The sequence below is a fragment of the Nothobranchius furzeri genome, chromosome 16, assembly GCF_043380555.1.
Source record: "Nothobranchius furzeri strain GRZ-AD chromosome 16, NfurGRZ-RIMD1, whole genome shotgun sequence".
Classification (NCBI taxonomy): domain Eukaryota; kingdom Metazoa; phylum Chordata; class Actinopteri; order Cyprinodontiformes; family Nothobranchiidae; genus Nothobranchius; species Nothobranchius furzeri.
The window spans coordinates 37,308,953-37,321,078 of record NC_091756.1 but is presented as its reverse complement, the minus strand read 5'-3'; the positions used below and the strand labels follow the sequence as shown (position 1 = coordinate 37,321,078).

At 38.9% G+C, this 12,126-nt stretch overlaps 1 protein-coding gene across 1 annotated transcript in view; it reads left to right on the top strand.

The window, feature by feature from the left end:
- nrg3b (neuregulin 3b) overlaps positions 1–12,126 on the top strand; it is a 336,969-nt gene that overhangs the window by 284,511 nt on the left and 40,332 nt on the right. Inside the window, exon 3 of the mRNA XM_015963144.3 lies at positions 7,400–7,473. Coding sequence (XP_015818630.3) covers positions 7,400–7,473 — 74 coding nt within the window. The remainder of the gene's footprint in view (positions 1–7,399; positions 7,474–12,126) is intronic.

Genomic DNA, 12,126 nt, shown 5'->3' with positions numbered 1-12,126 from the left:
GTCGCAGCACGTCAAAGCCCGTCTGAAGGGTCTTTTGCACACCTCTTAAATGAATCACTAAACACACCTGTGGTTGAATGCCTGTTATTTTAATTTTATAGTCTTAAGTGGGGTTTTCTCCCAAAACTATAATTGGGTTGTACTCATTTTTGCAACATGGGCTTAAATGGATTGTTTGGAATCACTTTTTTGAGTGTGAAAATTAACAAATCTTGTTTGCACTCAATGGCCCACATTTGTAATGGGGTGTACTCATTAATGCTGAGCACTGTATCTCCTGTATTAGCTTCTAATAGAAAGTAGACTGTGAAATTCTAGGATTTGAAAATCCTCGTACGGTGATATCACACTGTGAATGTGCATTCATGGCAGCGCCCATCTTGGCTCACGCCCACCCGCAGGAAGGCTTTTGTGGAAAAATGTTTGCAGCGAGGAGAGAAAGCGGATAGTGTGTTGATGATAGTGACTTTGCAACAAGGCTGACCATGTTTTGTTAGCCAATCAGAAGCAAGGTGTGTACATATCATTAATAATAATAATGAAAAATCCTGCTGTTTACAGTCCACCTCTGCACCGGCAAACTTCTGCATCTCAGAACAGGAGCATCATAGCTTTTTTTTTAATAACTCATTTGGCATTCATTTACACTAGAGAACACTGCAAATGTATTGAATAAATGAGTTAACCACACCTTTAAGTTAAAAGAAATTTGGTCCCTTTTTTGTGTTTATTCGTTCATAGTTTTTCTTATTGTTTTAACTGCTTTTATTTGCTTTTACTGCTTTGTTTTACTTAATTTTTTTGTGGGTCTCACTTTGTTTTTAACAAACCTGCCTGTGCAGCACTTTGGTCAGCTCTTATGCTGTATTTTAAATGTGCTATATAAATAAAGTGGTATGGTATGGTAATGGACATTTCCCCTAAGTTCCTCCCCTGGTCTCTACATCAAAATGAATCATTGGGCATTGACTAATAGATTTGTGCCTCCACAAAAGAGAGATGCCAGTTAACGAGAATGAGCCCCAATTCCCAGCATGCACTATGGTGTTGATGCACAGACTCCATAGTCAGCTTTGCACACCAAACTAGCTTGAATTCTAATTCAACCTCCATTGAATTAATGTCAGTCGGTAAACTTCAATTTGTGGAAGAAGAGGGAAGGGAACAACAAGAGTGTTTATATTTTGGATTGGGGCTAAGTGATTTGCATAGCATTCAACCTTATTTTACATCAGACGAGGGATTTAGCCTGTTGTAGCACTATCAGAGGCAGACTACCATCACCGATGTCACATTTCTGGCAGTTTTAGATGTTTCCCTGCTTGTAAACTGCATACTTGATTAGAATGAGTGATTAGCAGTGCCTGCAGAATCTGATGAAGGCTGAGGAGATGTCTTGTATTGCACATTGGGCAGCCTTGACTGGTGGCAGTACGGTGGTGAATGCAGGATAAAATGTTTACTGGAGACATTTGGCCTCTGACTATTTTTTTTTACAAAACTAAAGGAACAACAGAGCCAACAAAATCTCATTAATATCAATGAGAGAAGGATCGAAAATAGGCAGCGATGGATGTGCAAATGTGCATTTGTTTGTTGTGCCTGTGTTCAATATGTGTGTTTAAAAAAACATGGAAGGTAACTTCTTTCTTTTTTTTTTTTTACTGACAAAATCAAAAGATTTTCATCTTTCATACTGGCCCTTCCCTGTAGTAAAAAGCGTTGACTGTTGACTGAAAGCATCTTAAATCAGCCACAGGCACTCATCCTCCTCCTTTGCTGTATTCATGCTCAAGGAGTGAATTATTGACCACAGCAGGCGATGCATCTAAAAAGAGAGCACATTAGAATAATTCAGCATCCACACCCCCTAAATGAATGAAATATAAATGATTTTCATCAATATTTAGAGATTAATATGATCCTGTATTATGTCTGCTCACCAGTGCAGATGCAAGTCAAGCTATGGAGAAATTTTTTTACAGCCAGTGCATTGATACGTCTCCACCCCCAACAGCACGAGTTGGCATGTCTTACAACATGTGGCAGTGAGTCAAAAGACTCGGTGCAGTGTGATAAGCACATGGTGAGAAGTGAGAACCCCCTGCTGCCAAATAATGATTGCTTGTGATAGCAAGACTAAAGAAAATCATTTCCAAAAATTCAGGTAATTACGGAAAACCTCACACAGTCCAATTTTATCTCAGTTTCTTGAGATTTGGGAGATTCTCATGCCAACTTTCCAGTCACTGGGAAACGATTGGATAAAGTTTTAGCAGCATGTGGTTTCCCTGTGATGTTTACTTGATTTTTAGCGTCATTCTTTCACTTTATTTTCCTTTAAAGACAGATGTTTTGTTTTTTTCAAATCCCCTTCCTTGCTGTGTCCCCTTCTCTCTTTGGCACCTTGGGTGCTTCAGTTTAGAGCTGCAGTGTTGCCAGTTTAGCTGTTTTACCCTTTTATTCAACATCTTTTCAGACTCCCATCCCACAGCACTCACAGGCAGCCCATTCCAGTGATCCTAAATGCATTGTGTCCTCTGATTGTTCTCTCTGTGAATCCAACAACAACCAGAAGTTTCCAAAAAGATGATTTTTTAACATGATGCAAAATGCAAATGCATGAAGTTTATGTGGCTTTAGCCAGTAGGCTTCCCCATGTGATGAGGTATTGCCAGCATTGTAAAGTTGTGCTGAACCTCACATACCCCATGTTAGAAAACATCTTTCCGTCATCTTTTGGTTTAAATGAATACATTTAGCAACAGTGGCTCAAGGGTCAGGAGTAAGTGGTTTGAACCAAGGCTCCGTTCGTCAGCCGTCGTGTCTTTGGGCAAGACACGTAACCCACCTTGCCTTCTCATGGCGGTTAGGGTGGCGCCCATGGGCAGCTATGGCTACAATGTAGCTCATCACCTTCAGCGTGTTAGTGAGTGTGTGTGAATAGATGAATGATTCACTTTAGTATGAAGCACTTTGAGGTCCTCTGTCTCAGAAAGTGTAGGTTATTAAACCAACATTTATCCTGAAGATTGAGAAATAAAATGATGGGTTTTTGTGAAAAGAACTTGCATTGTGGTTTATCTTATGGGAAAATATTAAAATGTCTGTATTGTTCTTGATGGGAAATACTTTCTTTTTATATAAGCACAGCTGAATTGTAACTGTTGATTAGGTACGAATGAGATGTTTTTAAGTGATTTTCTGACAAATGTATCATGCTCATTTAACTTACATGTTGGCGTTGTAAATAACAAATTCTAGCCAGGAGGTGGTTGGATAAGCAGAGAACAGCTGGTGCATTGTTCAAAGTGTCCAAGGAAAAAAAATCACTTAAAATAATGAGATAAAACTGGAACAGCTGCTCCAATGTCATTGTTAGTTTGGTTTAGGTTTAATGTCAATTAAAGGCTAATTTGAGTTGTGGGACAGCCTGCCCGTGTCAGTGTAGGCTTTGTCTTTTCATTTTGAAACGCATTTTCTTGGTAAAATAGCTGAAGGACAGAAAATATTTATAATTCTCAAGTTAATGAAGGCAGTCAACGCTTCCAGTGTTAGCATATGGAGCTATTTTACAGCACATGTCGAGGCTAATATGCACGAGTGTTTTGGAAGTGAATAAAAATTTCGGCTGACATGATCACACTCCCTTCCCTTGTACTGCGTTTCCCACCCTTCACAGTCAAACTGTCCTCCATTTTTCTTCTGGCTAATTAACAGTCAGGATGGTGATTAGTAATGAGGCAGAGCTCCCCACCCCTCCATCATCCTCCGTACTCAGAGGTGGGTTCTTTCTGAGATTGGAACATGTGTTAAAAACAGCCAGCAGTCACAAACAGCCCTGAAACAGTGGGGGGGACGTGCTACAGGGTATAAACCAACACGCGACAGAAAACTGTCATAGATGCGCCCCAATGCACTCAAACATCTGGTTTCACCTTCAGATATTTTCCCTCCTCATTATGAAGCACACCAACACACACACACACGTGCACGAACACACGCTCTAGTTTTCCGGTTTGACGATTAAAAACAAACACTGGTAGCGTGTCGTTATCTCACATTGTTCATCATCCATTCACGCATGCCGTGTCCATGCAGACACATTCACAAAGCGTCATTTAGCTTCCCAGTGAGTGACGACTGAGCTTATTTCACAGTTTCACAAAGATGGTGAAAAGAAGGGGGGGGGGGGGGGGCAAGACATAGACAAACAGAAAGCAAGCCCAGACAAACAGATCGCCAGACAGGCCTTCTGCCGCTGGGTTAGTGATTCAGAATACTAACAAGGCCTTTTAGCTCACACCAAGGGTGTGTGATATGGGGCAGATTCATGTGATGAAAAGTGAGGAATGACTTGCCCTTGAAATAGGTCTGGCTGTCTTATGTGGACTTTTACAGTGTCCATACTTTTATGCTACCAGAGACAAAATGACAGCAAACATGATCAAGGATGCATTTTCAGAGGAAAACAAGGGTATGAATGTGCATCTCTCTCTCAGTATATCCATGTCTGTAAAATGTTCAAATACAAGAGTCTCCAGTTCCTGTCTGCAGAGTGATGAGCGCTTATTTTAAGCTGGATATTCTTCACATGAACCCTAATCTGCAAACAGTTAATTATGAAGAGTGATAAGAATCATTCTGATGCTTTTTAGAACAGAAAAATTTTATTGTATTCCCATAATAATCATCATATTTAGGCATCAAGTTATTATAATTAGTTTAAAATCATTGAAGGTTATGAAAAATGCACTGCTTTAAAAGAGTATTGTTGCTGCAGAGAATCTGTGGTTTTATAGATATAAAACATAATCTCATGTATTTATTTAACATAAAGGAAACAGAGTTTGTAGAAACTCCTCATTAGTTTTGCATTAAGTCCTATTGAGCAGGAACCTTATCCCATTTGAGCACAGAGCTGTAGAGGTATGGCTTATAACTTTTGGAATGAAATGACTTAAAGACGTAGAGATTTAATTCCTGGGTATTTTTTCTCACATAATTTGAAAAGTAATGATCCCGGTCTTCTTAAGGTTCTTGTAGAGATTTTACTACCTAACAAGTATATTTCAGTGATGACACCCTGCAGCCCGACTGGCGTAGTCCTCACTGAAATACACTGGTTTTCCAGCTTACACCCATTATTATCAGTTCCAGCTAGAAGGAGAACAATGGTGTTTTCTCTTATGTGAGTTTGTTTATTAGCAAAACATCTGATGAACCAGTGGGCTGATTTGAATTAACCTTTCAGAATTTAACAACTGGATGTACGTCAGGTCAGTTTAGGATGGTTAGAGATGGATAAGAACCAGACTGGCCTTGGCCCTAAAAACCTGTACAGGAGATAGAATGGCTGCTATCGCTCCACTCACCTCTGTTCGATGCTCCTTCTTTCATCCAAGCAGGAAGTGAAACTCGCAGCCATTTTTCTTCTTCTTCTTCTTCTCCTTGCCTCGTTTGATCAGGCTAGCTGTTGTAGTCCTCTTCACGCTTGTCGAAAAAAAGTGCTTTTCTGGCATCAGAATGTGTCTCAAATTCACGGACATCAAATGTGAAATCCGTGGTGCGTATATCAAATGGGATCAGAAAATAACTTTCGTCGGCCCGAACAAAGAGCCAGAAGTTGATAGGTGTGGGCATGTCCCCTGCAGGTTTGACCATCCAGAAATTACATTACGGTTGAGTACTAAGATCAAGCGAAAAACAACCACTTGTGTTGAAGCCCGTTTCCCATTAGAACCGTCCATAAGCCCATCTATTGGCTCTGCTGATACTTGCTAACATGTGACTGGCCGTTCCTGCCACTTGTGTACTTGACAGTTCTGCATTTCTGAGATTGCATATACATACATTTATACACATTTTTTGTATACTTACTACCTAAACTACATCCATGGGTGTGGGTGTATGTGGGTGTTCCGGGGTTTGGGTTCCGGTGATAATTAGTTTTAGGTGCTTATTATATTGCTCTCTACGCATTTCCTCTGATAATTCAGTGACACAAAAGCCTCCAGGTCATCAGATTACATTATCATAACGAATACCAATGCGCTAGTATGAAACTTGTAAGTGGAAGATAAATAAAAGTTACAGGGCTTCTGTTTAGACTTAATCTAAATCACATAGGAAGTCATTTTCAGGGTGTTTCATGTTTTCTTTTCTCTTCTTTGAAATGAACTGAAAACAGGAAAGTGCACATGTTGAACTGAAACAGAACAAACGGAGCTCCAACTGCAGCAGGCAATGCTTGGGATCCAAATAAAAGACAGTCCTGTCACAGGTTTCACAAACCCACCACTTGAGATCTCCACTGCTGCTCACTTTATACTGCATAGCTCACTTGTTGGTGGTGTTGCTTTTTTCCTCTCTGTTTTTTTTTTTTTTTTTTACCACAAAGCCTCCATACTTGTTGCTTATCCAGTGTTGGATTGCTGACACCAATGCTATAATGTAGTGTATTTATGTAAAGGCGCACAAGTTAAGCTGATGAAACTGAGTCTGAATAAAAATCTCTCATGTAGAAGTTGAATGGTAAAGCAGCCACACCAGTTTAAATCCCACAATTGTTTCAAGCTTTGGGATGGATCAGCCCACTGTTTTCCTTCACATACTGTCACTATGGAAGGGAACAATCAAAATGCCTAAAACAAACACTACTGGGGATTTTTCCATTCTGATTGTGGAGGAAGTTACTTCAACTGTTTTGTACTCATTCTTTATTTTTTTCCAACTTTAATCCTAAACCCTAAATGTATTATTTGCATGTGGACATCAAGTTTACAGTAGGAGATTATGAGCATGAGGAAAAACAAAAAAAGCTGTGTTGCAATCACAGTGAAAGCATGTTTTGTTTTAATTAAGACAGCCAAACTTCGTGACACATTTTCTGTAGTAATATCTGTGAGGGATACACAGAGATCTGCAGGCATCAACACTGCATGCATATTTATTTGGCAATGAAGGGAAATATTTGGACCATGCCAGGACTTTGTTTATTTAAGTCTTCCAGCAATGGCAGCCTTCCTTCCACTGTAGATCTTGTGGCGTCTGCATCATGCCAAAAACTCTCCAGCCTGGTTTTGTCCACTGGGACCTGGCATTCCTGTCTGTCATGTGCTATCAGTGATGCTGCAGGCGCTGCTCTGGCCTGCCCGGCTCTTCTTCCACTCCCTTTTTTCTTTCCCACTTCACCCCTCTCTCTCTTTAGCATCCCAACATACAGCAAGCAATCCACTTTGTACCCTTCATCTATTCTTCCATCTAGACTCCTTGTGCTCACATTTTCTCATCTGAAAGACTGCTGCTGATGTTTCACGCTGAGCTGTGGAGCTTTATTTTGGTTGGATTGTCTTATTTCTGATGTGTTTCTGTCTCTTTTTTATTGTCTCTCTCACAGATGTAAAGAGGGCTATCATGGACTACGATGTGACCAGTTTGTACCCAAGACAGATGCAATCTTGTCTGATCCAAGTATGCTCTCTCACTTTTTGTTTGTTTTTATTTGATGTGTTTTTTTTTCTACCACCGTCTGGGTTATTGATCTGCCACAAGAAAACGCAAGAAAATTCCTAACTGTACTCCATTTTTCAACAAGATTAATTCAAAGACAGACCTACCTGGGCCTAAATTATCACTACAAACAGTATATGAAGGGCTACACACATAGGGTCAACGTTCTCTTCAGAGTAAAGGGAATTTCTTGGCCATTTTGTTAAAAAATTCACTGATAACCTGTAGACGTCTTCTTGAATGGCTGCAGTTTGAAGAATAAACAACAATAGGCAACATGATTGATGAGCTAACAGCTAGTTTGAGCTAAGCTAAAACTGAAATGTTCATTGATTTGAATAAAAATATGACATTGCATGATCCACAATGAAACATTTTAGTCATTTTATGGTAACAGCAAAACACTTTAGTGCTGATTTCACTCGAACTAGCTGTTAGCTCGATAAATGTCACTTTTGATTCTATTTCTTCATGAAGCAAGATGCAGAAACACTTAAAGATGGTTTCACTGAGCTGCAATTGTTGGCGACTTTGAAGAGAAGATATGCACGTTTATTTGGAATCCCTAAATAAGGCCTTATGATACATTTGCAATCATTTTTTTATTTGTACAGGTGACATGGGTCATGTGGCATAATTTAGAACTATTTGTGACAATCATGCAATTTTCCTTGTCACAGTTTGGTCACAATTTGTCTTAATAATGTTTTAATTTCTCTGCTATTCCCTCATTGTGTTTTTATTGTGACCGTCAACCTCTGGCAGAGATGTCCAAGGCTTTTCACACTTTTAGATAAAAAAAAACTATTTAAAATTCAAGATTTGCCATTGTCATTCCTGAAACATGTCGTACAAATTCAACAACAAAGTAAGGGTCTGGGTTTGCTTGTTGTTAACAGTAAAAGTAAACAATATATATTTGCAGCTAAATATCAAAGTTTAAAAATAATTTAAACGTAAACCCAGCCAGTAATAATCTGCTACTTTGACACACACACACACTCACACACACACACACGTTCCACTAGTGTATGCGATCGTTCGTGAATTTGTTCGTTTTTTCTCGTGAATGTGAACTGAACTCATTCGTATTTTGCCTGACGAATGTAAAAGTGAGTGCGTTCGTCCTGGCATGCATGAATGGGTTTATGAGTTTATGGGTTCTTTTGCCATTCTAGCTCTAGATCTCCACGGAGCTTTTCTGTAGCTAAAGCCTAGCTAAAACATCCTGTTAACCATAGAGTTTATAGAAAGTAGAACCCGCAAATGCGGCCAAACATAGGCAGTAGCAGTTGGTGCGGCGTCTACTCTTCTATGTCTATGGTGTGCGCAGGAGTCAAAGTTCATTCTGAAAAATAAAAAAGGGACTTAGCTGAAAGATTAAACATTATTTAATGTTTTGCATTTTTTATTTTTGGACTTTGACTTTGCTATCTCAGCCTGCTTCCTAAGTTTGTTTAATAATTTCCTATTAAAATGCTGTTCAAATAATGTTTTCCTCATGTTAATGAAAATATACTGTAGGGTAAAAACTGCCACTGGGTATGAGTGTGGACTGAATGGATGCCAACTATTGAAATTTTTCATAAGTTTATATATATATATATATATATATATATATATATATATGAGAGAGAGAGAGAGAGAGAGAGAGAGAGAGAGAGAGAGAGAGAGAGAGAGAGAGAGAGAGAGAGAGCATGCATCTGTACCAACACTGTACAGATGCATTTAAGGATGTGAGATAAAGCAATCTGCTTTCGCACAAACTTTTTGAACATGGTAAAAATTGCAGTGAGCCTCTGTGATCATCATGCAGGATTAAGCATATTCTAATAATATCACATTATTTGTTTAACTACCTAAGGTTACACCATGAGACATATAATCCAGGTATTTAATCAGGATTTTTGTTTTATCATTCTACTACGTTGTGCTGGCTTAAATGTTGGAAAGTTTTCAGTTTCCCCTTTTTCCATTAAATAATTGGAGTCTTTGTGTCTCTGTGAAGTGTTTGTGGTGTAGTTAAAAATACGCAAACGTCAAAGGTACAAGAAAGAGAAATTGGAGGCCCCGAACATCTCCCACGAGGCCGTGGCTTTACAATTTCACTCTGTTTCGGGGACTGACTCGACTCCTCTGCTGCCAGAGTCAGAGGGAAAACTTAAGGCCTATTGCTTTCTAATTCCACTCGGCCCTCTGAGAGTTCATTAATGGGGTCACAAGCCAGAGCCGTGAAGTCTGTTTGATGCTCTCGCATGGCACGCCTTCCACCCTGGGATTTGTTTTTATCTTCTATAGGAAGGCATCAATTTTCCTATGGATCCACTTTGAAGACTTCACTGACTCTTATTGGATTTGGCACTAGATACGCTGGAATCCACACATGGATTAGAATATATTTATAGCACATGTTGGTTTATTCAGATATGTGGCAGCTGCAGTCAGAGGTCAAAGAGCAGCTTTTAAAAGTGAAAGTTTTTACTTTTTGGAGATGAAAAACTTTTAGGAGTCACCATAATTCTCAGCAGCTATATTGGAAACGTATAAAGTGGTTTGATTAGCATGTGGGAAGGGTGAACACTTCAGAGCCAGCAGCTCCCAGACAACAGCAGGAACCCCAGAGATGCCAGGCTGTGGTTTTCACAGCAGCAGCTCACTCTGTAATAACAGTGGTGTGATGCTGCTGGATTAGCTTGATTCAGTCATCTACAACCTTTTTCATCTTATGACCTTCTAAAACAAAGGCTCACTGTTAACAGCTGTGTTTAGAGGGAGTGGCTCTGCACCTTTTTTACATGTTTATTTGTTTTTAGCTGCCTGTTAACTGTTTATCACATGAAATGTAGTAAATGTTTAAATAATTAAGCCTTAGAAACACTTGTGTGAAGCTCAGAAATAAATACACTCTTTAAGAGACAAAAACATCACTAACAAAAACAGCACATGTTGAGAAAGGCTTGATGCTTTCATTTAATTAGTCTTGTAATTAAATGATTCAGATTTACTCTCATCTCTTTTTTAGCTGTACAGTTACCCTTTGTCTTTGTCTCTGTGTTATGTGATGAAATAGTTGGTCTTTTAAAGGTGCGGTAGACATTTTTCAATGATTTTTTTCTAATTATAATCAGTCAGAGTTTTTGGCTACACATGAAAACAGTCTTCTACACCTATCTCCTGTTTTAGCTACCGAAAGAAAATAGGTGGTGACATGATAGGATTTAAAAGTCCTCTCACTGTGATGTCACACTGTGAATTTGCATTCATGGCCATGCCCATCCTGGCCTGTGCCTGCCCACATGAAGTTTTTTTTTTAATGCAGAGGAGCATCTGGGTGACTTTGCAACATGACTGAATGTGTTCTGTTGGCCAATCAATTTCCCTCTGGGATTAATAAAGTATTTTTGAATTGAATTGAATCAGAAGTGAAGTGTGTGCATATCATTAACAATAATGAGCAATCTTGCTGTTTTCAGCCCACCTCTGCCCCAGCAAACTTCTGCATCTAAGAACAGGAGCATCATAGCTTTGTTTTTTTAATGACTCGCAAGGCAATGATTTACACTAGAGAACACTGCAAATGTATTGGATAAACAAGTAAACCACACCTTTAAATGATTTGAGGGACATTTACAGGCCTTTAATTAAGTTGGATAGATTACTGTAGGAGCTAACTTAGAGTAGCTAAATGTGTTAGCTAGAAAACATACTTTAAAAGGGCTAAATGTCTCATTAAAGGATAGATAGATAGATAGATAGATAGATAGATAGATAGATAGATAGATAGATAGATAGATAGATAGATAGATAGATAGATAGATAGATAGATAGATAGATAGATAGATAGATTAGATAGATAGATAGATAGATAGATAGATAGATAGATAGATAGATAGATAGATAGATAGATAGATAGATAGATAGATAGATAGATAGATAGATAGATAGATAGATGGATGGATGGATGGAGAGAGAGAGAGAGAGAGAGAGAGATGGATGGATGGATGGAGAGAGAGATGGAGAGAGAGATGGATAGAGAGATGGATAGAGATGGATAGAGAGATAGATAGAGAGAGATGGATAGAGAGATGGATAGAGAGATAGATAGAGAGAGATGGATAGAGAGAGAGAGGTAGAGAGAGATAGATAGATATTCATGTACATCTCCAAGGCAACATGTTCAAAAGAAAGTGTTCAGTTAAAGATATTTTTAATGAGAATTTTTTTTTTCATTTTCATGATTTTTTTTCACTGAGATCTGTCTAAATCTAATTTAAGGGCACTGTGAGAGCGTAGTTCCCTGCCAAATCTGTGTCATGTCTCACAGTTTGAAAGGCAGTGATCTTCATTTATTTCAAAATGTCTTCTTATGAAGAACAGAAAGTGAAAGAGACAGCACTGTAAAATCACCTTCACCGAAGCCGCCTCTGAGGTGCTGGGATGGACGGGTGACATATTAATAAACAGGAACCTTCAAATGCCTGTCTCAAAAATGCTAAAGCTTTGTCAACTTATGCTAAATGAGTGCGTGAGGGAGGATAAATAGACAGGGAGGAAATAACAAACACAGGATGATCTATTCTAGAAGAGCTCTAACCAAATCCCTTCATTGGCCAC